The sequence below is a fragment of the Staurois parvus genome, unplaced genomic scaffold, assembly GCF_062004578.1.
Source record: "Staurois parvus isolate SC_StPar_1 unplaced genomic scaffold, SC_StPar_1.0 ptg000278l, whole genome shotgun sequence".
NCBI lineage: Eukaryota > Metazoa > Chordata > Amphibia > Anura > Ranidae > Staurois > Staurois parvus.
The window spans coordinates 127,501-154,999 of NW_028318074.1; the positions used below are offsets into that span (position 1 = coordinate 127,501).

The following is a 27,499-nucleotide window of genomic DNA, read 5'->3' on the forward strand; positions in this document are numbered from 1 at the left end:
GTCCAACCATGGCCTCTGTTATGGTGTTTCTTCTGCCATGGTGGAAGTGCTGCAGGGAACCTGTATCATGGAGGGGGGCTACGCTCTCTCCAGTGGGGGTGTGCGTCGGTCCTTGCCTCCCAGATGTCTTGCTTTGACCAACACAGCTCTATCCTCTGATGAGGGGGAAGGGGGGTGGGTTCCAGCGCCCTTCTCCCCTTTTTTGCTCAGGGGAGCATTGATCAGCTGGATGGTCCCGCTGTATCCCTCTCCCTCAGGGAGCGGGTCTCCTGGGGTCCGGGCTTTGGGAAGCCTTGGGCAGCCTCCGGAGGCCTGCTGCGCTGTGAGGGCCTTACTTCCGGCGGGGGCATGGCGGCACTGCTTCCTGTCACTGCAATGCAACCTGAGGGTGCAGGTCGGCTGGTGCATGCGGTTCTGGGTCACCAGTGCTGGTGACAGGTGGGAATTTAAAAAGACCTCAGCAAGCTGCGCTTTCTGCAGTATGGAGGAATCAGAGGGTCAAGCAGCAGTGGCGGAAGCAGGTGCCTCATGCACCAGCCTAACCCAGTGGTGCCCTTCATCCTTACAGTGGGTTCTCTTTGTGTTTTGCACTTTTGGTTGTTGCCTTCCCTGGTGAAGCCTGCTGCTGTGTCACAGAGGTGACTCCACAGCTGGAGGGATGACTTGGGGCTTTTGGTTTTGTAGGTTGAGTGTCCCCCCTCTATGATGGTGGCAAGTAACTTGGAGTGCTGGTTGGAACAGCTGAGGAATCATGTCGAAGCAGGGACCTCCAGGAGGGAGCTTTTGGATTAATTCCTGGTCCTTCTAAAAGCTGTGAAATACGTGGCCGACTCTCTGGCTGAATCTTTCAGGGGCCAAAGCATTGATCAACTCGGCTAGAAGAACCATCTGGCTCAAAACCTGGTCGGGAGACTCAGCTTTTAAGGTAAAATTATGCGGCATCCCGCTTCATGGGGACCTGCTCTTCCGCCCAGATCAGGATTCAGTGCTGGCTAGAACGGCAGATAAGAAGGCTTTCCTGTCAAAAAGTGATAAGCAACCAGTCAGAAGGAGTTTTCGTCCTTTCACAAACCCAAAGAAATGGGGAACAGACCAGAAAAGAAGTTATGGTGTCCAGAGAAACAGGGATAAAGGAGTGCTCTTCAGACCTCTGGAGCGGCCATCTGAGAGTCAATGACGCACACCTCCCGGTGGGGGGGAGGCTTGGGGTCTTCTCAATATTGGAGGAAGCGACTTCAAATGCTTTCATCAAAAATATCGTGTCCCAGGGGTACGGCTTCGAGTTTTCCCGGACCCGACCAGTCTCCCAAGGTGTCGGGAGATGGCCTTAGCAATTACGTCCCTTTTAAAGGACGCGTGCTCCAAAGGGATAAGGCACTGCAAAGTGTTTGGGAAGCACAAAAGAGGCGACCCTGCTGAAGAACTTTACATCTCTCCAGTTGTTGATCCTCCCATCTCCAGGCTTAACAAGACCATGTGGATTCCTGTGGAGAAATCCCCTCTCCTTTATGGACCCTGCACATCTCAGGGCAGAGGTGGTGGCCTGTTCGATGTTCACTGTTGCCGGATTGGCACTTAGGCTGTTAACTACGGCCATGGTCTCCCAGACACTGACAGAATGGGCCAAGGCTCTACGACGTGGTTTGACTTAGTCTTTTGCCCCAAGCATATGTGGAGCTGGCGGACCATTTGTTCCAGGGCTTAAAGTACATTTGTGACGCCGCCCTTGTTGATGTAGCTCCTCTTCCTTCCAAACTGTTCATCTCAGCTGTTGTGCTCCGGTGGTTCCTTTGTGTTCAAGTGTTGGTCGGCAGACCTGCCCTTTCTGGGCGACTGGCTTTTTGACACTACCCTGGATGACATCAAGAACCTTACAAGTTCAAGGTAAAATCTATTTGCTCAGTGGTGGCCTGCCTCCGCCGGGGAGATTTCCTGGTCATCAAGAACGCTTACCTGCACATCCCCTTTTGTGAGGGGCATCAGCAGTTCCTTTGTTTTGCCATCGGGGATGTGCATTATCAAGTCGTGGCATTGCTCTTTGGTACTGGCAAATTTCATATAATTTGAAATATTGGCAAATTTCACATATTTGAAATACAGATTAATGGAAATATGTACCAAGACATTCTTGATAAAAATCTGCTTCCATCTACCAGGATGATGCAGATGAAACGAGGGAGGACATTTCAGCAAGACAATGATCCCAAAACACAAAGTCAAGGAAACTCAATTGGTTTCAAAGAAAGAGAAAATAAATCTGCTAGAATGGCTCAGCCAATTATCTGACTTGAACCCAATAGAAAATCTATGGAAAGAACTAAAGATTAGAGTTCACAGAAGAGGCCCACAGAACCTTCAAGATTTGAAGAATGTGTGGAAGAATGGGCCAAAAACATACCTGAGCAATGCATGTGACTAGTTTCTCCATATAGGAGTCTTGAAGCTGTCCATTACCAACAAAGGATTTTGTATGAAGTGTTAAATAAATTTCAGTTTTGCATGTTCAATACTTTTTTTTTTTTTTTTATCCCCTGTGTGATTCAATTGCATTAGACAAGTTAATTTCTGAACTTATTTGTTTTGGTTTCTTTGTATGTATGGATTGCAACTGACTTAGTGAAAATTTTGTGTCAATAGCACCTTTTAGAAAATTTAGATTTTTTTTGTACTTTCCTCAAAATCCCTTTCTCGGAGTTCACGGATTTTACACAGCGACTTCTTTAACCTTAACGAAGCAGGGTTTTATAGCCCCACCTACAGGAGTAGGACACTAGGCAGTAAAAAAAAAAAAAAAAACTTGGCACCTTTTATGAGCAGTCTTCTCTGGGCATAAACCCTCTCTCTGCTATAGGTCTCTAGTCCGTCACAAGCAGTGTCAAAGGAGAGATCTCCCTATAGGGATGGGTGCTGTGTCCATCAATTAACTTCGAAAAGGGGATTTTACGGCGCGCATAAAAAAAAAAAATCACATTTTATATTAAATTCATTGACATACACAGCGGCTTCTTTAATCTTAACAAAGCAGGGATGTCCCCAAGTAGTGCCAGAATGAGGGGAGGGCAACCGTACAATGTGAAAGAACCCCCAGAGCAACACGCCAACACTCCAAACTTTTTCCTACACCTAAACTTATAAAAGAAACTTACCCGACTTGATCAACACAGCCCCTTTACGGGAGGGCGGAGACTATCTATGGCGGCATAGGAGAGCACAGAGCGGGTGCTCTCCGAGACCTCTACACCGCACTAGATGCCTGCAGAGATCTTAATCGGGGACCTACCTGAGAGTGGTGGGGACCAGAGGGGAGTCGGCGGTCCTGAGAACGGCGGGGAGAAAACGGGCCTTGACAGCGGAGCTCGCAGGAGGCCTGCAGGAGGAAGTCCGACTTGAAGGGCGGGGCTGCTGGGAGAAGACGCGGCGAGACCACGTCGCAGCCGCGGAGGAGTGCTGGGTAGGGGAAAAGCCGGTCGCCGTCCGAAGTGAAAGGGAGGGCGCCGGTTCGCTCCCTCCAGCACATGGGTGGAGTTTCCTGTGGGTGGCCTGCTCCTCTTGTGGGACAGTCCTGTGCACGGAGAGACGGAGGGGGAGCGAGCCCCTGGATTTCAAGAGACTTGCCCGCAGTGAGCTGGGAAGGAGCAGCCGGGGTTGCCAAGGTGACGGAGAGGCGCGGCGTGACCACGGGGTCAGCCGCGAAGGAGTACTGGGAAGGGGAGAAGCCGGCCGGCGTCCAGGGAAGAGAGGGAGACGCTGGTCTAATCCCTAACCCGAAGTCCAGTCGGAACAGCATCTAGCCATCACCCGACAGAGGGCCACACAAGACAAGAGGAGACCCTGAAGGAATCCCCCCCAAGAGAAAAACGGACAATTTTAGACTGGGGCAAGCTCACAGTAGAAGTGATCGAAGGAGGGTGAGTGAAAATGACCCTGGGTAACTGTATAATGGTCTGGACTGTGGGGTAGAAGTTAAAACACTCTGCATGGGAGAAAGGGGGGATTCCTAGGGGGATATGAAGGAGTGGAAGAAGAAAAGGAGCTAAATGGCCCTAGAAGAAAAGGAAAGGAAAGTGATAACGGATAACTAACAGATTAACATTGACTTCCTAACATATATTTAAGGGAAAGGAGGGGGGAGGGAGAAAATAAATAAAAAAAGTCCCCCCCCCCCCGGTTTGGTTTGGAAAAAATAAAACCACAGAAGATATGACGAGTAAAAGCGCTAAAGGAAGTGGGCTTAAAGGGTCCCAAACGGGTACGATTAAAAAATACACGTCTCAGGGAAATGTGACCCCAGAAAGGTCCCAAGGAGGAAGTGAAGAAGGGGAAATGGAATTTAGCCTGTAAAACAGCTCTAGACTATCACTGGGACTGAATAGCAGCCAAAAAATTTTTGAAAATATAGAGAGGAAAGATCCGGAAAGTGATTTACAAGTACCGAATAAAAAAGAAATGGCAGAAATGTTTAAAAAATCTGGAAAAAGCTATAAAGCGAGAAATGACAACTATAAAGAAAGATTTGGAGCATTTGTTGAGAATGGAGGATACGGAGGGTAAAGTTAAAAATCGGGCCCAAAATATTATAGATCTAGAAAAAAGATAATTTCCATTAGGAAAACTCAGAAAAAATAGCTGTATAAGATGGAAGTACAAGAGAACAGAGAGAGGAGGAGTAACCATAGGATACGAGGAATTCCAGAAATTTTTAAAGGGGAAGAAATGCAAGATTTGGTGGGTAAAATCTTAAACTCCATAATGGACAAACCTGAAACCGAGCCAGTTAAATTGGAAGGAGTTTTTAGAACAGGAAAGTTGTACCAAGGTAATGAGAAGGAAAAACCAAGAGATATAATTGTTCAATTGTACAAGTATGGGGATAAGGAAGAGATTTGGAGAAAGATCAAAGGAAGAACAACTATTGAGTATGGAGAAATAAGCATTCAGATCTTTGCGGACCTATCAACTGAGACTGTGGAGAAAGAGATCTTTAAAACCCCCGTTTGGAACAGATGAGAGAACAGAATGTACACTATAGATGGGGTACTGCAGTGTGTTTAATCGGATGGAAGAATGGAGTTACAGCTTACTTGAGATACCCTGAGGACTTGAGACTTCTGCGATAGACTGGACTTGCATAGAGTGGAGATTACTGGGTGGGAGGAAGAGGAAGTAATAGGAGTTGAGGGAAAGGAGGATTGGCAGACTGTTAAAAGGGGGAAGTGAGGAGTGGGGGGATGTGCGTTTTTTTTTTTTTTCTTTTCCCCCTCTTGACCTCTTCATCCCTGTGGTGTTTCTTTTGAAAACCTTTTTTATGGGTACGGTGAAAGTTTACAGGACTGAATAGATAGTTGAAGGATAATTGGGGAGGTTTTTCTCCTCCCTCATCTATCCCTCTCTCCTTTTTTCCTCATGAGATAGCTCCTTTTGGGGTCTTAAGACTTGTTGGAACCGCACTGAATATATTAGATTAGGGGTATCTGGGGGGGTGGGAAGTAGGGGAGGCCATTCATAGGTAGAGTTCAACTCCAAGGTGGTAAACCTATGGTGGGTTTGGCCCCCTAAAAGATTAATAGGCAAATTGCAAGCCTAAAAAAGGGAGGGGTGAGGTGGGGGGAGGGGGATGGGTTGGGGGGGGGGGAGGGGAGGGGGGGGAAGAGGTGATGGGAGGGAGGGTACTGGGAGGAGTGAGGAGGGGAGTGGGATGGGAAGGGAGCAAAGGGGGTGGGAGGGGAGGAGGGAACGGGGAGGAGGTATTAAAGTTAACACTCTGCATATGGAAGGGAAGTATAAGAGAATTAAGGGTGGAAAAGAGGAAATTGAGCAGAAAAAAGGGGATACAAGAAGTATGGAAGATTTACGGTTTATAACATATAATGTGAATGGGTTGAATTGTCCTGGGAAGAGATTTAAGCTATTCAAAGAGTTGCAACATAGAGAAGCTTCGGTGGTCTTTTTGCAGGAGACACATTTTGAGATTAAGTCAAATATCAAGCTGAATTCTAGAAATTATCCAACATGGTTTTATGCAGATTCTCCAACTAAGAGAGCTAAGGGAGTAGCAATAGTTTGTAAAAAACATAAGGTGGGAGTTGGAGGAGAGAGAAATAGATCCTGAGGGGAGATTTTTGTTTTTGGAAGGTAGATTGCAAGAGATGGAATGTACAATTGCAAATATTTATTGCCCAAATAAGAGACCGGAGGTATATCTGAAAGGTATTTTGAGAAAACTGATGGCCTTTAAAAAGGGATGTTTGATAGTGGCAGGGGATTTGAATTTCTGCATGGATCCACAAATTGATCCGACCTCTGCTGTACAGCGAGAGGGAAGTAGGTCTCTGAGAATTTTAAAGAAGGTGATGTATGAGTCCCATCTGGTGGATATTTGGAGAATAATACATGGAAAGGAAAGAGACTATACTTTCTTCTCTAATGTACATGAGATGTACTCGAGATTGGACTATATATTGGTTGACCATCAACTTATCGAGAGGGTGGCTAAAGTTGAAATTAAAGCAATGACTCTCTTAGATCATGCCCCTGTTATAATGAAATTGGGATGGGGGAAGAGGTTGACAGGAGGTATAGGATGGAAGTTGAACGAGGCTCTTCTGGATCAGGAGATCGACCAGAGGATTAGGGAAGAGATCAAAAGATTCTTCCAGCAGAATGAGACAGGGGAAGTGTCGGTGGCTACGGTATGGGAGTCCCATAAGGCCTACATAAGAGGTATATTGATCGCGTCCGGGGCAAAAAAAGAAAAGGAAGAGAAGAGAGAAACTTACTGGGTTGTTAAAAGAAATATTTGACCTGGAGCAGATACATAAAAATAGCATAAGAAAAGAGATAACACAGAAGATAACAAAAAAGAAAGAAGAACTAGAGATTTTGATGGAAGAGGAGAGAAGAGTCTTCAATAAAGTGGCAAGTGAGCGGTATAGACCAGGAAAATATTTAATGAGAGCCTTGAGGAAAAAGAAAAACAGGAATTGTATAGAAAAAATAAGAAACCCCAGGGGAGAAATGGTTTATTCTACTAAAGAGATCGCCAAGGTGTTTAAAGAATATTATAATAAGCTGTATAATATTCCCAGGATTCAGTAAATAAAAGTGGAGATACGAGTAGAGAAAAAAGAAGGGTATATCTAAATAATGCAGGACTACTGAAGCTAAGTGAAGAACAACTGAATTTCCTGGATTCAGAAATTACGCAAGAGGAAATAAAAATAGCATTAAAAAATACCATGACGGGGAAAAGCCCAGGCCCAGATGGTTATACTGCGAGGTACTATAAAAAATATAGTGAATTGTTAATACCTAAATTGAAGAAATATATGAACGCCCCGGGTGGGGAGATGGAGATAAGGCGAGAATCCTTAAAGGCCCATGTGGTTCAAAAGGAGAAGAAATTCAAAAGGAGGGGAAAGATGCTTCTCAGTGCTCTAGCTATAGACCAATCTCACTTTTGAACATAGACACTAAAATATATGCAACGGTTTTGGCAAATAGGTTGAAAGATTTAATGCCAGAATGGATACAGGGGGACCAGGTAGGATTTGTACCAGGGAGGGAGGGTAGAGACAATGGGTTGAGAACCCTGTTGCTTATCCAGAAAGCTAGGAAGGGAAAAACTCCGGCAGTAGTGCTTTCAATCGATGCCGAAAAGGCATTCGATAGAGTAGATTGGAGTTTTATGATGGACACTCTGGAGATTTTAGGATTGGGAGGTAGAATGAGAGAGTGGATAGGAAAATTGTATAGCGAGCCATCCGCGGTTATTTTTGTTAATGGAGAGAAGTCGGAACCTATCGGGATGTTAAATGGAACAAGACAGGGATGCCCACTGTTCCCATTGTTGTTTGTATTATCATTGGAACCTTTATTGGCAACAATTAGGAAAAATACGGACATAAAAGGATTACAGATAGGAGGAATGGAACATAAAGTGGCAGCCTTTGCTGACGACCTGCTGTTCTATGTGGGAAATCCTAGGATAACACTCCCAAATTTAATGAAGAGCTTTAAGGATTATGGGGAGCTATCAAACTTGAAAATCAACCCAACAAAAACTGAGATCTTAAATATAAATCTTCCAAATAGTGAAAAAGAAAAAGTACAAAAAGAATTCCCTTTGGAAGGATAGAGAAATAAAATATCTAGGGATTAAACTCACTGCTACATATACGAGCTTGTATAAATCAAATTATATCTCACTTTTAAACGAGATTAAGGAGGAACTAAAAAAATTGGGTGGAGGTAACCCGTCTTGGATAGGGCGCATAAACCTGATAAAAATGGTAATTGTACCTAAAATCCTATATAAATTCCAGATGATCCCAGTTGAACTTCTGGAGGTCTTTTTCAAGGTAATTAAAAAGATGTTGACAAGATATATATGGAAAAATAAAAAACCCAGAATAGCTTATGAGCTGATGAGTAGAAATAAAGAGAGGGGAGGATTGGGAGTGCTGGATTTTAAGAGGTATTATAGAGCAGTGGTTTTAGCAAGAATTTGACTGGACACACAATCCAGAGGGGAAAAGATGGGTTAAGATTGAAAATGAATTAAGCGGAGTTAACTTGAGTAAAGTCATATGGGCACCAGCACAATATAGAGGATTACAAGATACCACGAGTGTTTATACATTAAATGTTTTAAAGGTTTGGGATAAATTGCACAAGTTTATGAAATGGGATTTTAATTCACAATTGATGTCACTGAGGAACACTGAGTATTTCCCTCCAGGTAGGGAGCAGAGCACAAGAAAATGGTTTAAAAAGGAGGATATTCAACTGAGGGATATTATGGAAGGGCAGAAATTGAGAACACTTAAGGATTTGAAAAAGGACAAAAGGGAGCTTTTCAGTAAGATAGACGAGTGGAGATATCATCAATTGAAACACTTTGTTGGGAGTCCGTTGAGATTGAGAAAGGAATGGAATTTGTTTGAGAGGTTGATGGAATCACGTGGAAATGGGAAACGGGGCACGGCAAAAGTTTATAAGATTCTCATTGAGTTAGACACACACACACAAAACCAATGTATATAGGAAAATGGGAAAGGGAATTGGGAATAGAGATAGATGAAGAAAAACAGAGGAAAATATATAGATTAACACATGAGAATGTAAGCATGAGAGAGGTGGAGGTAAACTATGTGTTTAACAAGATGGCACATTGCACCGAATGTTGAATATAAGATGTGTGGGGAGAATACACCAGAGTGTTGGCGGGGGTGTGGAGGGATAGGTACATTATATCACATATGGTGGGAGTGCCCAAAGATGCAAGGTTTTTGGAAGACAGTGGTTCATCTAATTGAGATAGTTTCGGGGATAAAGATAGGATTGGATCCAGAGTTGTGTCTGTTGCATAGTACAGAGCTATCAGTGAACAAATACAAGGATTCGATTATTTGGTACTGTCTGAATGCGGCAAAGGGTCTGATACCTACGTTTTGGCATAGTTCTGAGGTGCCGAGAGAAGAGGATTGGGTGGAGAGAGTGATTCAGATAAGTAGGATGGAGAAACTGTATTATATGCAAGAAGACAAGATGGCGTTATATTACAGGAGATGGGGAAAGTGGGAATCTTTTGCGCCTAAGGTGAAATATGAAGGAATAGAGTAGGATATGAGAAAGTACCCCCTTACATAGGACAAGATGTAATGGAGAAATGCAGAGTGGGTGGGTTTTAGATTGGAGGGTGGGTGGGGATAGGTGTATGGGGGGGGGGGGAGGGAATGGAAACAAAGATAGTAAGGGATATAATTCGTTAATTCGTTGATTTTGTATGTTATAAGAGAGTTATGATGGAAAATGTATTTTATATGGAAAATGAATAAATATTTAAATTAAAAAAATAAATAAATAAAAGAAACTTGCCCGTAAGTAAAATGAAAATCTCCAGAAAATGCACAGTTTAGGAGAAATCCACTCGATTTAAGAGGCCGCGCATGCTCCCTGAAGGAATGGCATACCCGTGCTGTTCCGTCAGAGTGCTGTGCCATTGCACGGGACTTCCACGCGCATGACGCCCTTGTGGCTCGGCCAGTCAGACAGCTGGAGCTTGCAAACCCTGAAGGAAAACAGGTGAAGATGGAAGCCTCTATAGCGGCGGAGGCCTTTGTTTTAATGTAAGTCTTACATAATGTGCTAGTATGCAATGCATACTAGCATATTATGACATTACCTTGCAGGGTTTTTTTTTTTCCTCTGCGGTTTACTACCTGTGTAAGTTTACAGATTAGAATGAGATAATGACCATGTTCATCGGCTATTTTAGAGAGGAGTTGGAACGTTGAGAAGGATCCTATAGCAATGAGAACTCCTGCCTTTTTCTTATGAGAACAGGCTGTAAAAAATAAGGGAAGCTTTTGAAGGAAAGTCGACCATTTTAGTTTCGCGAAATGTGTTTCTTCAACAAACAATATATTTCTTTTCGAGGTTTTAAGTTCTCTTTGAAGGGCATGTTGCTTGAATGGGCTGTTGAGACCCCTTACATTAATAGAAACAATCACCATTGTGCTAACATATATCGCTTACAAAGGAGAGCAATTACTATTGACAATTAGTTTTTAGTTCAGTTTCCCCATTTGTAGATAATCTTGTGGTTTGTGAGAGCTTTGGTTATAGTAAGACTTTTTCCGATTTGTTGTATAGTGGTTTGCAATAAGCCCAAAAACAGGGACACACCAGAATATTTTGCTGAGAGTGAAGGATTATTCCTGACGGCTCTCATTGCTTTCTCTATTTTGTGGATGCTAGCCAATACGTTACATGTAATCGAATCTGATAGATAATCTGGTTTAGGAACATGTGTCCTGTCAATAAAAAGTTCATAGTCCTTCGCATCTGGAATCAGTTCAGATGGAAGTTGGTGCAAGTAATCCTGTAAGAGTGGCTAAGTTACGGTTTCAGATATGTCTCTGAGTTTGATGTTGTTCCATTGTGACCTGTCTTCTAGGTCTGTCTATTTAGTGTTGATTCTCTGTATCTCAGATGCATGGTCACTATGTGAATCTATTTAAATCGTTATGTGCTACATAGACATTGTTCAGCTTTTTCAATATGGGAAACTCCAGAGCTGCGGTCCTGTACTGTAGCTTTAATGCCCGTAAGTATTTTAGACCTGTTTGTATGCAAAGTGGGTTTTTTTCTTTGAAACTTGTAAATTTAAGTTTTTTTTTTAAAAATAGAACACAGTTACAACAATAACACTTTGTGTAAACGTTGCAATGAAAGGAGTCTGTCGTTGGCATAGAAGAAAACAAAATCAGAAAAGATATGAACATAAGTGAACAGCATGTTAATCTGCAGAATTCGAAAACATGAATCAACATAAACCTGCACAGCATTAGACTACATTGTTTTGCCAAAGGCATACTGCTTGAAAAAGTGTCTGGACTATATAAGAGGAGGGGTGAAGGAAGGAAGCTTATCAAAGGGAGAGTGATCCCATGTCCCCCATATAGTGTAAAAATTACCTGAATGTTCACCCACTAGGGCTATAAGGTACTCAATTTCCCTAATTTTAAGAGATTGCTCTTAAAAGGTGATTTTCCGTGGGGACATCTGCTGATTTCCAGAATCGTGGTATCGCCCTTCTAGCGGCTGTCAGAATATGTACTCCCAACCTTTTAGATTGTTTAAGGATACCCCTAAAGGGTAAGCCCAAAAGATAATGTAACAGGTCTAGGGGCAGGACAACATTAAGTACTTGTTCCAAAACCGTTTGAACCATGGCCCAATAGTCTGCAATCTGTGGACAAAACCAAAAAATATGCACCAGTGTACCTACTCCTCCCATGCATCTCCAGCACTTATCAGACAGATTTGGATTAATTGCATGGAGTACTACAGGGGTCTTATACCAATGCATCAACACTTTATATAAGTTTTTTCTTTGTATACAACACAGCGAGAGTTTTTGGTAGCAGAAAGTCACCTGCCAACACTTCAAAGAAATTGAACATTGGAGTTCATCCTCCCATCTCCTCATATAACGGTGTGGCCTCTTAACCATAGACTCCTTATTGAGAAGCAGTTCATATAGAGAGGTGATAAGATGATGCTGGGTGGGACCCTTAATAGCCTCTCAAAGTCTGTAGGGCGATCTAACGTTAAGGAGGAATTCAGGGAGTGGAAGAAGTGACGAAACTGCAAGTAAGTGTACCAGGCCAACACAGGTATTGTGGATTTCCACGCCCTAAGCTCCTCAAATGATGAAATTCTGTGCGAAACCGGATTAATCAGATGGTGGAGTTGGCATCTTCCATTAAATGCCCAATGGTTCATCTGTGAGTAGGACAGACTATCTGGGAGCTCTGGATTATACAAAATGTTCAACAGTAGAGTACACATGGACAGTAATTGCTGAGATTTCACACAAGTTGACCAGATCTTGAGGGTAAATTTCATAGACTCAAGCAATGGAGGAAGGGGGGGAGAGAGAGGTGGTGTGTAATGAAAGGGGCGTAGTAATGAACACGTGTGGATTGGGTAGATATAACTTAATTCGATCTCCACCCATCTATTTTGAGGTTTCTGAGTGAACCATGATAGCGTTTGTCTCAGATGAGTAGCTAAATAATATTTAATAATATCTGGTACCCTTAGGCCTCCATTAGTTCTTGATGACAAAAGAACTGTCCATGCTAGCCTGGGTTTTCTGGCATGCCAAATAAATCTAGGAAATGCTCGCTGTAAAGTTTGCAGTTGGGCACGGGGCATTGCGATTGGCAGAGTCTCAAAAAGATAAAGTAGCTTTGGCAAAATTGACATCTTTAAGACATTTACTCTACATAAGAGAGAGATCTTATGAGAGTCCCATTGATTAAGAAGTGTATAGATTTCCCGAAATAATGGGGGCAGTTAGCTTCAAATAACTGAGCATAAGTTGGGGTAATATGGATATGAATAGCCGACATGCACCAGTGGTATGGCTAATTTTGTTGGAGCAGCGAGAGGTCTTGGGATGGGATATTCAGGGGCAAAGCTTCTGTCTTTTGAAGTGTTTGTTTTATAACCAGAAAGATCACTGAAGGTTTGTAAGAGTTTATGCAAAGCAGGCAATAAGTGAGGCTTAGTTCTAGTTAGAACGTCATCTGCAAAAAGTGAGAGTTTGTATTCCTTCCCCTTCTCAGTCATTCATTCTATATCGGTGTGCCCTGATCGCCACTGCTAGTGGTTCAAGACATAACACAAATAGGAGTGGGGACGGAGGGCAATCTTGTCTAGTTCCGTTTTAGCATGGGAAAAGTATTGGATGTGGCATAGGTGAGTTTGACCTGGGCGGTATACAGCGCCGTAACAGCATTGAAAAAAAGCCATTGTATTCCCACACATTGTAATAATTAAAACATGTAAGGCCATCCCAACCAACCAAACGCCTTCTGAGCATCTAAGCTTAACAATAGTGCCCGCATTTGTGAACCATGAAGCACATCCACTAAATTGTGTGCCTTGTATTATCCCCTGCCTGTCTCACCAATACAAATCCTACTTGATCGTTATAAAGCAGAGGAGCTAAACAATTTAAGATTTTCGTGTAAATTTTATAATCCGTGTTTTAATAATGCTATGGGTCTGTTATTGGCTAGAATCGTTAAATTTTTGCCTTGTTTGGGAATGACTTTGATATGTGAGTGTTGAAATTGTGAATGGGGAATTTCACCGTTCAACAAAGAGTAAAATTCCAATAAAGCAGGACCAACATCTTCAATAAATTGTTTATAATATGTGTAAGAGAATCCGTCTGGCCCCGGTGCTTTGTGTGTCGGTAGTTCCTTAACAGCTGTACATAATTCCTCCATAGTGATGGGTGAGTTTAGGACTATCTTCCCTTTTCAATTTGGGGAGCTGGAGAGTTGAAAAGAAGGCATCCTTCTGAAAAGGGGGATGTACGTCCGCTGCCAAGCTGTTATAAAGCTTACGGTAAAAGTCTCCAAACACTTGAGCTATTTGTTGTGGGCAGAAATTAGGGCCACCATCTGCCTTAAATAGAAATTCAGGAGCCAAAGTGTTGAATGAGCTTTCAGTTTATTAACTGACATCCTATGGGTTTTATTAGAGTAGTGATAAAACTTCTGTTTCATCCAAAGCAGTTGCTGTGCGACAGAGCTAGCCTCAGTTGTCTTAACCACTTCAAGTCCAGACACTTTTACCCCCATCTTGTCAAGGCCAATTTTCAGCTTTCAGCGCTATCACACTTTCAATGACAACTGTGCGGTCATGCAAGTCTGTACCCATGTGAATTTTTTAGCATTTTGTTTTAGACCGATAAAGCTTTATTTTGGTGGTATTTATTCACCACTGAGATTTTTATTTTTTTTTGCTATATAAATGAAAGTCCAAAAATTTGGAAAAAAGGTGTTTTTCTTATAAAATTTTGCAAATAAATCATAGGCTTGGCCTACATTTTTTTCAATTTTGTTTTTTTTATATATTTTTTTTTTTTTTTTACATACTGTCACCCTAGCAATACAGTGTCGCCATGGTGACACTGTTCTACTTGTGGGGAGTGATAAAGATAATTTTTTTTTTACACTGTTTGCTTTTACACCAATAAAGGTTGTAAAAGCATTCATTTCTCCTTCTCTCTGGCTGCATTCTTGAAGCCATTGAGAAATACTGTGTGAGCTGTGATTGGTCACAGCTTGTCACATGGTACATGGCTGTTGTGAATAGCCTTGTACCATGCGACCTCTGTGATCATTCAGATTTCACACGTAGTAAGCAATGATGTCAGAAGTGATATCTTATAACATAAAAGATGCGGCGCTATAACATAAATAAAATGTCCAAAATATCAATATGGTGATTGAGTGATTGATGTGATGATACAAACATTATATCACAAATAAAATGACATGCGGTGCAAAACCAGTCCTTGTGACAGTTATTTTCTTTCAAAGTGCTGCTTCCATGCAGTGAACGTGAAAAGGATAAGGCTGTGCACTCACCAGATGCACAGTGTAACTGCGCATTTAGAGATATATAATCTCCACAAGATCCACAAACAGCTTCAAGAGATCAGGTCAGGCCAGATATTCCTCCACCCGTTGGATGTTGCTATTCCTCCACCCGTTGGATGTTGCTAGTACTCCACGGTCTCTCTCTTGGGTGGCTCTATAGGTGATATGTGACTCACCAAGGGCCACAAAGAAAGGAGACCAATAGCATGATACCGTTTTAAAAAATATTTATTATATATGCAATATGGTAAGGTGAGGAAAACAAACAATCACTGTCCATGAGGTGAAGTGATTGTCATTTTATTTGTGATATAATGTTTGTATCATCACATCAATCACTCAATCACCATATTGATATTTTGGACATTTTATTTATGTTATAGCGCCGCATCTTTTATGTTATATGGTCTGTAAGGTTCTTTGGTATCCTTTTTGATGCTGTGGCTGCTTTTTCTGTTTTCATAGCGCTCACAACCCCTTTTATACTTAGAAGTGATATCTTGCTTACTACTCTGCATGTGATCACTGATTGGCCAATCAGTGATCACATGATCGGGACCATGCACAGAGGTCCCGTATGACGATCGGTGTTCCACTGTGTCCGGAGGACACAGCGGGCATCGGATTGCGGTGCTGCCAGGGAGCGTGCACAAGCAGGTGGCGGGGAGGCCGTTTATAAATGGCCACCCGCACCTGCACTGCCACCGTCTGGCCGTTTATATACAACAGCCGGACGGGAGATGATTAAGTTGATCTTTAAGTTGTATTACTAATCAAAGCTTGGATACAGAGGGTGTGTCTATAAGTGCAAGAGTATGGTAGATCTAGAAACAGATCTTAAGATCTAAAGCATGATCTGACTAGGAGCTGGGATGCAAAGTCTTTTTAATTAAATTGGCATGCCCTTAAGATATGTGAGTGAAACAGGTTGGGTAGAAGGCGGGAAATCTTCCAAAGATAGTGACAGTGCAGTGAGCTGAAAGGTGGCTGAAGTAACAGCATAATCATTCCCCTTTTTTTCAAATTTTTTTTTTTTTTATTTTATTTTTTAGTATTGGCTGGGCTACAGGTAGTAGGACTGTTAGGGTGTGAGGACTCACCGTGATCCCACTGTGCCCGAGATTAGATGACATTACAGACCAAAGAATTAGAGTCTGTGCCTGTGGAGCATGCTGGTTAGGAGAAGACTCTGCTCTGCTGGGAGAGGGAAGAAGTCTGAGATTCTGAAGTTCAGAGTGTGGTTTCTGTTGCTTCTGCATAGTCTGGCATGTTCCTGACCCTTGCGCTGTAGAGTGAGGTGAGTCGCCCCAATTGTCACTCTGGAGCCACTATAATCGTCGTAGGGGGGTGGAACTCTGGTGGAAAACGACCATCCTATTTGGCTGGAATAAAATTCTATTTCAGTATGTCTTGTATAGCAACTGTATATGCTATTTTGGAATTTTTTTTATTTTTTTTTTGCATTTTTTTTGCCTAGTTGTTACCAACCCTTCACATTCATTGCTTGGGAAAGTCCCAGGGTCTATCAATACTCAGCCTGTGTCCTGTACTGTAGAATTAAGAGAAAAGTAGTTTTTATTAACCTGCACATTCCATATCTTGCAATACAGTACAGGACACAGGCCCTCCATTCTATTTCTTGGTTACTCATGCCAAAAAAAACTGAGGACTTGATGAGTGGGGTAGGATTATAGGGGAAATGCCCAGGGGCTGCATCTTCAAAGGCATTACCAGTGTCCAATAACCTGAAGGGTATGTAATCCAGGGTCTATGGATTCTTAGCCTCTGTCCTGTATTGTATTCCAAGAGATGGAATTTATCGGTAAGCCAAACGTTATCTTAAACATTTCTGATAATAGCGGACATACATGTTCAGAATTCTTTTGAAAAGATTGTTTGTAAAACACATTTTTTATGCTATATCCATTACTTAAAGTGTTTTTAATATTTGTGTGTTTTTTTTTTTTTTTTTTTTTTTTATAGAATCTCTTCATGGGTTCAGAAAGAGGTAAAGATTTTTTCTTTTAAATGTTTTAATATTTTAAAGTGAGTTATATTTACACACTATACATGCAAAAAAAAACAATTTGTAAATACTTAATGTTGTTTGTGGTGTGTTTTCTTTTGTTTTTTTTTTTTTTTCTTGATGCTATGTATACTTTGAAAATATTTTATACATGTAGGAGTAGTTATGTTTGTTCATTACTCTGCGTCTTGCAGCAACAAAAGCTAAATAGCACACCTTTATTAACCACTTGCCGACCAGCCAATGTATAAAAATGGCGACAGGGTGGCACCGCTGTGCAAAATCATGTTTTAAAACGTCATTTTGCAAAACAGGTAGGGGGCACGCTCCCGCCCTACCTGCACCGCCTATTGCGGCTGCGGGTGTCGATCACCGGGTCCTGGCCGGCGATTACCGGCAATCACTGACAGGGAGCACGGCTGCAGTGTTTACACTGCAGCTCTGCTACACAAACTGCTTACCTAACCGCTTCCTGACCACCCTATAGCAGCAATACTGCTACAGGGCGGCACAGGTGTGCAAAATCACACTATATATGTGTGTGAGTGTCTGTGTGATTCGCGCTCCAGTGGTTTTCACGCCCCTCCCAGATGACCTCAGATTGCCCATCAGTACACCAATAATCACATTTAACCCCTTGATTGCCAGGAACACGCTCATACACAATAAACCTCCATTGCTAGTAAGGTGTCTGAATGTATCAATATCTTTGATCAGATCAGCACTATACCAGCATTCACATTAGTATAGTGTCCCCAAAAGCGCAGCGTTTGCGGGATCAGCCCCAGCACCTACCAGCACCTGTGTTTAGCCCCTACGCTTACCCCCCCCCCCCTTTTCCCCAAGCAAGCAAGTGCAGTGCCAGTAGCTCACTGTCACTTGATACATTGCACACAAAAACGCAGTGTTGGCAGAATCAGGCCTGATCTCTGTTAGCACTTGCCGGTAAGTTTTGATGACTCTCATATGCAGCAGAGTGCCAGTACTAGTGCCGCACTACCTTTTTGGTGAACTGGCGAGCACCAGCGGTCTAGTACATTCTGGTCTTTCACATACCTCTTAGATTGTTAGCTCCCAGGATCAGCCCCTCCTAACCCTCTTGTATTGAATTGTTTTGTTGTTGTATTGTCTCCCGCTATATTATAAAGCGCTGAGCAAACTGTTGGCACTATATAATTCCTGTATAATGATAATGCCAGAACTGCAGTATCACTTGGTGACGTGGCAAGTCCCATAAGTGCCCTACAAGCTGTTGTGGTGGCAAGCACAAGTATTGTCTCGCAACCACCAAGAATTCGCACACAGGCCTGTAGAGCCCTAGTATCCTTCCGGATGTGCTTGCAAATCCCTATTGGCAGCCCACAAATTCTGCAGCACCCGTACATCCCACCCCCCATTCGCTTCCCAACCCGGAATTCAGGTGGAAATAGCAAATTTAACTCCTCCCCTTGATTTTTTTTTGGAGATGTTTTTCACAGATGATCTGTATCCATTGATTGTGGATCAAAGCATTTTATATGCACAACAATTTATCGTCGCCAACCCAAATTCAAACCTTGCCAGACCATTGGCATGGAAACTCATTACGGTTTCCGAATTTATATTTTTTTTGTGCCTAACCCTGAACATGGGCATTACTAAAAAAAAAATGAATTGCGGTTGTATTGGTCCACAGACCTGATTCATCATATGCCTGTGTTCTCTGCTGCCATGGCCAGGCATAGATATGAGAGTATAATGGGTTTTATGCATTTCAAGGACCATGCACTGTCATCCTTGAGGTGACCCTGAATTTGACCAGCTCCACAAAATTCAGCCCCTCGTATTATAGCTTAACCAAAAATAGGCAGATGTCTATACTCCCCTGCAAAAAATCTGTGTTGATGAGTCCCTCATTAATTTTTTCTTTCCACCTTGCATTCAAACAATTTCTCCCCAGCAAGCGTGCCAGATATGGGTTCAAGATGTAGAAGACCTGTGAGAAGGCAACAGGCTATACATATAAGTTTCGGATTTACGAGGGAAAAGATAGTCACTAGAGAAAAGTGCATAGTGCTTTATCGTTGATAAAAATAAACACTTTAATTTGCGCTCAATATGCACTCACATTGATTAAAAACAATCTACACTTTGTATAATAGCCGCTTAAAGCGGTGAAGACCAGCCTCTCGAGTGTTCTCGCATACACTACCAGTGCTATTCTACAAAGTGCAGATTGTTTTTTATTAATGTGAGTGCATATTGAGCGCAAATTAAAGTGTTTATTTTTATCAACGATAAAGCACTATGCACTTTTCTCTATTTACATGATCCATATGAGGAATGCTTAAAGGGCTGGAGGAAAGATCTGAGGAGGGAGAGATCCATATGACCATTCAGGCTTACATAGTAGCCCTCTATCTGCAACCTTCATCTGCATCACCTCAAGCTGATTGGAAGGAGAGCACAAAGATATTTCATCCTTGCTGAACTCTGCACCAAGTTTGTTTTGTGTTTTTTTGCACAATTATTATTGAATTTTTACCTTTTTATTCATTTCCATATTTTTCAATTTATTAATTGGATTATTTATTTAATCATCGAAGGACACACATTTGAATAATTTTGCACAGACTTTTTTTTTTTCTTTTATATCACTAATTTTTATATATATTTTTCTAATTCATTTAATCATTATTAACACATGTTTGTGTATTGATTGGCATTACAATCATGTGTGGTTACATATAAGAGATCATGCAGCTATTAGAGATTTAATGCAAATACAGTTTTTATACTATATACAGGTTATAGGTCTTGATAGAGCGTGGCATCTATATTTTCTTCATTTGTATGCACTGATAACTCACATTTATGAGGGTGTGCAAGATAGCCTGCAATCTTATTGATAGAAGCTGTTTAATATACACCTTATTGGCTCACAAGTAAATTTTTAATACTCCCCAAAATACATTCTTTTACTTTTCCCCAGTATGGGGGTACCACATGTGAGAGATGTTTTGGTAGTCTAGCCAAGTACAGGACCCCAAAATCCAGTAAGCACCTTCAGGCTTTTAAAGGGCTTTATTTCCTCATTATACTTCCTGACTGCTTATCACTGTTTCGGAGGCCCTGAAATGCCAGGATAGCACCAAACCCCCCAAATGACCTCTTTTTGGAAAGCAGACACCCCAAGGAATTTGATCAGAAGCATGGTGAGTATTTTTCAGATTTCGTTTGTTGCCACAAGTTTTTGGAAAATGAAGAAAAAAAATAAAAACTTTTATCTTTTCTTTTTTTATATTTCAAAACCTTGTGAGAAAAAATGAGATCTGCAAAATACCATGCCTTTTTAAATTCCTTGGGATGTCTACTTTCCAAAAAGGGGTCATTTGGGGGGGGGGGGGGGGGTTGGTGATATCCTAGCATTTCAGGGCCTTTGAAACTGTGATAGGTAGTAAAGAAGTGAAATGAGGAAGTTGCGCACTTCAGACTTTCAAAGTGGTCATTGGATTTCAGGCTCCTGTAAGTTTCACACGTGGTATCCCCATACTCGGTAGAAGTAGCAGAATGTATTTTAGGGTATATATCCACATATACCCATGGCTTGTGCAAGAAATATATAATTTAAATGACAACTTTGTTTAAAAATTTTTTTTTAATTTTCCAGAAACTGGTAGGGAAAATAAAAATCTTCCATGGACTCTATATGACTCTCAGCAGATAGCTTAGGGTGTCTACTTTCCGAAAAGGGGTCATTTGGGGGTGTTTGTACTATCCTGGTATTTTAGCACTTCAAGAAATGTGATGAGCAGTCAAAGTAAAAGCTGTGTAAATTCCATTATCTGTACTGTAGTTTGTAGATGCTATACGTTTCTCACAAAGCAATCAATATACACTTACTGGGATTTTTTTAACCAAAAACATGTAGCAGAATACATTTTGGCCTAAATTTTTGTTTTTTTGGATATTTTGTATGACCGAAATGAGAAAATATTGTTTTTTTAAAAAAAAAAAAATAATTTCTCAATTTTTTTGTTTATAGCGCCAAAAATAAAAAATTTTTATAGCCGAAAGTTTTTTGTTTTTTTTTTGTTTTGTTTATAGAGTGAAAAATAAAATTGCACAGGTGATCAAATACCACTGAAAGAAAGCTCTATTTGTGTGAAAAAAGGACGTAAATTTAGTTTGGGTACAGAATTGCATGAATTATCAGTTGAATTAGTGCAGCGCCGAGTAGCAAAAAGAGGCCTGGTCATTAAGGGGGTTATATCCTCTAGAGGATAAGTGGTTAAGACAGTGTGCAATTTGAATATATTGAGTTTCGGGTGGTAATCCCGATTCTGACATTAATTGAGGGAAGGGTTTATGCTTGTCATTTTAAGACCTGCTCATAAATAACCAAGTTGGGCCATAAATGAAAATGCAGGTCAGGTATTAGTAAGCATAAATTTAAGAGTGGTAATTTAACATAGGTTAGAGTTTCTTTCCATGAAGTGATTGAGAATTTATGCCACGTTTTGGCTGCTGAATGTACTGTAGGGGGGGAGGTGCGTAGACATTGTTTTAGATGGATTCAAACTACAAAGCCAGTGTTTTAAATTGTTGCCAGGTATAGAATGCAGTTCCAATTCTCCCCCAATGGGTGGATGCTATTGGAAGAAACTGTTCTCTAAGTTGGGATAGGATATTAAAGTGAATGTAATCTGAAATGTCAATAAGGTTTGAACCTCCCACTGATCTATTTTAAATAAGTCTAATGCGGGAGACTCCTGGTTTCTTGCCTTCCCAAATATATTTGCTTAGGACATTTTGGAGGGAATTAAGGAAGAGGAGATATGTATAGGTAGAGTGTGAAAAATATACATAAGTTGAGGGAGAATATTCATTTTGAAATGAGCTAATATTTCTGCCCAAGAAAATTTGTGTAATGAGATTGTATGAACTTGCCAATATCAGCCCATTGAAATGGGAATTGTATTGATAGGTTTTGTGTGGTGCCATCAATTCTCAAGTCCAGTATGTGGATGTACTTTTTTTGCTATTTGGAGCTGCGCTGTTTCAGCTGATAATTGCGTGATCACACAATACTGTATCCAAACAAAATTTTTCACACAAACAGCTTTCTTTTGGTGGTATTTGGTAACCAATGGGATTTTTATTTTTTGTGATATAAATGTAAAAAGACGTAAAATTGTGAAAAAAAGTTAATTTCTACTTTTTGTTATAAAAAATATCGAATAAACTCAAATTTTGCCATAAATTTAGGCCAATATGTATTCTGCTACACGTCTTTTGCAAAAACAAATCCCAATACATGTATATTAATTGGTTTGTGTGAAAGTTATAGCATCTAAAAAATATAGTATAGATACTGGAATTTACATCGTTTTTACTTTCTGACTGCCTATCACATTTTTGAGGTGCTAAAATGGGCAGTACAAACACCCACGCAAATTACCCCTTTTTTGGAAAGTAGACACCCTAAGCCAGTGGTTCTCAACCTTTCTAATGCCGCGACCCCTTAATACAGTTCCTCATGTTGTGGTGACCCCCCAACCATAAAATTATTTTCGCTGCTACTTCATAACTGTAATTTTGCTGTGGGAGGACTAGCGCCCATCACTGATTTCAGTGGGATGAATAGTGTCCCATCATTGGTATCAGTGGGAGGAATAGTGCCCCATCATTGGTATCAGTGGGAGGAATAGTGCCCCATCATTGGTATCAGTGGGAGGAATAGTGCCCCATCATTGGCGTCAGTGGGAGGAATAGTGCCCAATCATTGGTGTCAGTGGGAGGAATAGTGCCCCATCGTTGGTGTCAGTGGGAGGAATAGTGCCCCATCGTTGGTGTCAGTGGGAGGAATAGTGCCCCATCGTTGGTGTCAGTGGGAGGAATAGTGCCCCATCGTTGGTGTCAGTGGGAGGAATAGTGCCCCATCGTTGGTGTCAGTGGGAGGAATAGTGCCCCATCGTTGGTGTCAGTGGGAGGAATAGTGCCCCATCGTTGGTGTCAGTGGGAGGAATAGTGCCCCATCGTTGGTGTCTGTGGGGGGAGGAATAGTGCCCCATCGTTGGTGTCTGTGGGGGGAGGAATAGTGCCCCATCGTTGGTGTCAGTGGGGGGAGGAATAGTGCCCCATCGTTGGTGTCAGTGGGGGGAGGAATAGTGCCCCATCGTTGGTATTAGTGACACAAATGATGGGGCACTATCCCTCCCACTGACACCAATGATGCTTACCTTGCTGACTCCTGCTCCAGCCTGGGCTCGCTCTCTCCCTCTCCCATCTACAGCCTGCATACCTGGCTGCAGCAGCAAAATTTGCATTTACCTGTCAGCTGTCTTCCTTCTCTGGCCTCTCTCTAAACTCGCTCCTGCAGTTCTCTCGATCTTCTTTGATCTACGCGCGCTGCCGCTCGGCTCCTCCTCTCCAAGCTCCACCTCCTCGCCGGTGATTGGCCGCCTGTGTGCCTCTCCTGAGCTACAGTTCCAGTGGCCAATCAGTGGCGAGGAGGCGGAGCTGTTGAGTGAATCCCGGAGGTGTGGCCAGGTGACAGGGGCAGCATATCATCCCGCCCACACATCCCCTGAGACAGGAGCAGTGTCTCGGTTCCTAAGACCATCGGAAATATGTGTTTTCCGATGGTGTTAGGCGACCCCTGTGAAATGGTCGTTCGACCCCCAAAGGGGTCGCGACCCCCAGGTTGGGAACCGCTGCCTTAAGCTATCTGCTGAGAGACATGTTGAGTCCATAGAAGAATTTTTTTTTTTTTTTTTTTGTCATTTTCCAAAAAGTTGTACATTCAATAGTATATTGCTCACACATGCCATGGATATATTTGGAATTACACTTCAAAGTATATTCTGCTACTTTTCCCGAGTATGGGGATACCACGTGTAAGACTTTTTGGGAGCTCAGCTGCATACAGGAGCCCGAAATCCAATGACCCCCTATACTGGGGGAATAGACTGCCAAAAAGTCTCACATGTGGTATCCCCATACTCGAGAAAAGTAGCAGATTGTATTTTGGGGTGTAATTCCACGTACACCCATTACATGTGTGAGCAATATATCATTTAGGTGACGTGTAAACAACAACAAAAAAAATTTCCAGGAACTTGTGATAAAAAGTAAATTCTTCTATTGACTCAACATGCCTCTCAGCAAATAGTGTGGGGTGTGTGTTTTTTGTGTTTTTTTTTTTTTTTTTTTTTTTTTTAAGCAAAGGCCCTAGAGAATAAAATGGTGGGTGTTTGACGTTTGTTACACAGTACCTGCAGAGCGTTTTTTTTTTTTATTTTATTTTATTTTAATGCACAAAAACACAATATATTGCCCATTTGTTTGATGAGATATAAAAAATGTTATGTCGAGTACATAAATGCCAAACATGACATGCTTTTAAACTGTGCACACCCCGTACAACGGTGGCAAACTACATACATTTTTCATATCCATAGGTGACGCATTAATAGCCTTTACAGGCTACCAGTTTAGATTTACACAGGTCTAGTGCTAGAATTGCTGCCCTCTATCTAATGTTCGTGGTGATGCCTCACATGAATGGTGCAACTGCTGTTTACATACCAGCATGGGGCCAACACTTGTGTATGCCTAGCTTGGGGGGGCCGAGGGTGCTTTTTTACTTTAAAAAAATAATTAAAAAAATTATTTTTACAATGTCCATTTTTTTTAACCACTTTTATTATCACAGGGAATGAAAATATCCCCTGTGATAGCAATAGGCATTGACAAGAATTATTTTCTGACAATTGGCTGCAAAGGTTGCTTTTTCATGAAAGCTGCCCTTTGGCCGAAAAAAATCAATACCAGGATGATGCCTGTAGCTGCAGGCATCATCCTGGGGTAACTAGTATGTCGCTGGTCCTTGTTGGAAATATGTTTGTGTGGTGTGTTTTTTTTGTTTTTGCTTTGTTTTTTTGTTTTTTTTTTATAAATGCAACCTGTGGGCTGAATCAAAAAAGATAAAAGATATCTGCCAGAGAAAGGTGTGTGGTATCGGGAAGGCCACTTTGGGCTCTAAAGACCTGTGTGCGAATTCTTGGTGGCTGCAGGACACTACTTGTGCTCGCCACCGCACCAGCTTGTACTGCACTTATGAGACTCGCCACATCACCAAGTGATACTGCAGTGCTGGTATGTAAAAGCATTTCTAACACCTCGCAAACCTGGGAATGGGGTTGTGTATGCCTGACCTTAGCAGGGATCTCTACGCCATTGTCTGCGCTATCTGCCAGGGTGTTGCTTCTCTTTGCAGCTTCGTATTCTGAGCCTGATTCTGTCATTCAGGCTTCCCCTTCACTCTCATCTGACATTTTTAAAAACCTGTAGACCTCTTCACTAGTGTACCTTTCATTGGACATTTTGGCAACTAAATTTATAGGTACCTAGTGCATCTCACGGGAAGAAGAGCACCTGGCTGTAAGGGACTACTTAAACCAGTACAAAAAAAGTATCTGCTAGTGCTAACATATCATGCCTGATCTAGCTAACATTGCAGTTTTGTGTGCAATGTATCAAGGTGCTGGCAGGGGACGGGGCTGATCCTGCTCACGCTGCGTTTTTGGGTACACTATTCTATTGTGAACGTTCGTATAGTTCTGATGTGATCAACGATATTGATCCGTTCAGACACTATACTAGCAATGAAGTTTTATAGTGTGTATGTGAGCGGTTTCCTGGCAATCAAAGGGTTAAATGTTATGGTAATGTAGTGTCAGGCAATCCGACGCTATCTGGAAGGGATGCTAACTGATGCCAATGCTATCTGAAGTAGACCGTGATGCTAATACAGTGATCAGTAGAAAAAAAAAAAAATCTTTACATTGTAATAATGAAGCTGGTAACAGGGCAGTGAAAGGGTTGGGTGGGGGCATGATCAGGGGGTTAAATGTGATCTAGCTGTTCTTTTACTGTCTGTATAGTGCTTTGACTCTCATGGATCTGCTTTCTTCTCTCTGGAACGGAATATGCTCTAGGATGAGAATATTCCAGCATTTCCTATGCCTGTGTAATGTAAACACGGGCACAGGAAGACCTCTGCTTTGGTACAACCAATCAGCAGGTCCAGTTCACACATCATTGTCCTGGATCTGGTGAGTGATCGGTGCTGTACCGAATCGCAACACCACCAGGCTGGCCCATGAACACGGCAGGAGCGTGGATCACGTTTTATATATGTGATTTTTGCTCAGGGCAGATGTCCTGTAGCAGTAAAGCCACAGAAAGCAGTCACCAAGTAGTTAAATTGACAGTCTTTATTTGAAGGGTGAAGGCTGGGTATGAGGCAACCTTGTGCTTTCACAGAAAGTCCACTTTAAGGTCTATTTTTTTTTTTTTTTTTTGAGCCTTTCACTATTTTTTTTGAAAGCCATAGTGGGGTCTATAAATCTGTCAGTTACAGGGTGTGTTATAGGCACAAAATCATTACACAACTTGCTAACCGTTAACTGAACAGGTAAAATATGAGCGACTTAGTTTGACCTAATAGAAGCTATAGCACTTTTTCAAATCATTACAGATTTACACATAGTCCTCTATACAAACTATATTCAAACACAAGGAAAAATACAATAGAAGCACCAGTAGTTATAGGGCAAGGGTGAAAAAGGATGTTCTCAAGAAAATCTTTCTATATCTGTCTCCTATGCATGAAAGAAGCAGTCTAATTTTTGGCATTTTTAACGGTAGGAATTCCATAGCATATGTATGTGATATCCAAGGTGCCTCATTTTGCAAAATCTAATTTTAGTCTCCCATGTTTATGTAGTAAGTGGAGCAATTCCTAAATGGTAATGGTCAGATAAATTGTATCACCTTGATGGTCTTCTGGAACATAGAAAAATTAACCTAGGGGCATCTTTCCCAATTGTGACTGCATTTGTTTTTGAACTCTGTTCCTCATACTGTAGTTGGTCTTTTCAAATGCTTTTTGTATGGTATTGTACAGGGCCTTTATCCAAATATCTTCGTTTCAGGAAAACCTGCTACATCAGGATCTGCAGTTTCAGAAAAAGTGAGGACTCGGCTCGAGGCACTTGATGATCTGGAGGAGGTGAGCTGTATACTAGGGAATAAAAAGAACAGATTTAGGACCCATTTACACCTATGATTTGGTGATTTAGCTGTATTTGATCTGATTTTCAGTGCACGTTGTAACCCATTATGAAATATTGCACTATTTCATACACCTCACAACACCGTAGAACCGAAAGAAAATAAAAAAAATCATTTTTTCCAATCACTGTTTTCCAACACCGTGCAGAGATGAGACATACCACTTATGTGTAACATGATGACTGTGTGCAAACACATTGTAGTGTGGTACAGTGTAAATGGGCACCCTCTGTTCAATGGTAAAGTCTTCCTTTTTTTTTTTTTTTTTTTTTTTCTTTTGAGCCCTCAGCTCTGATGCAAACAATGGGCTGACTCTTGGGAGAGCTTGTGCAAAATGGCACAGTCCCTTGATCGGTAGATTTAAAGCATAAAAATTAACACTGATCTG

At 41.7% G+C, this 27,499-nt stretch overlaps 1 protein-coding gene across 1 annotated transcript in view; it reads left to right on the plus strand.

The window, feature by feature from the left end:
- The window catches only part of LOC149458734 (VPS35 endosomal protein-sorting factor-like), a 71,855-nt gene extending 44,749 nt beyond the window's left edge, over window positions 1-27,106 (plus strand). Inside the window, exons 5-6 of the mRNA XM_089681789.1 lie at window positions 16,950-16,974; window positions 26,973-27,106. Coding sequence (XP_089537915.1) covers window positions 16,950-16,974; window positions 26,973-27,106 — 159 coding nt within the window. The remainder of the gene's footprint in view (window positions 1-16,949; window positions 16,975-26,972) is intronic.
- Window positions 27,107-27,499: the final 393 nt, after the last annotated feature.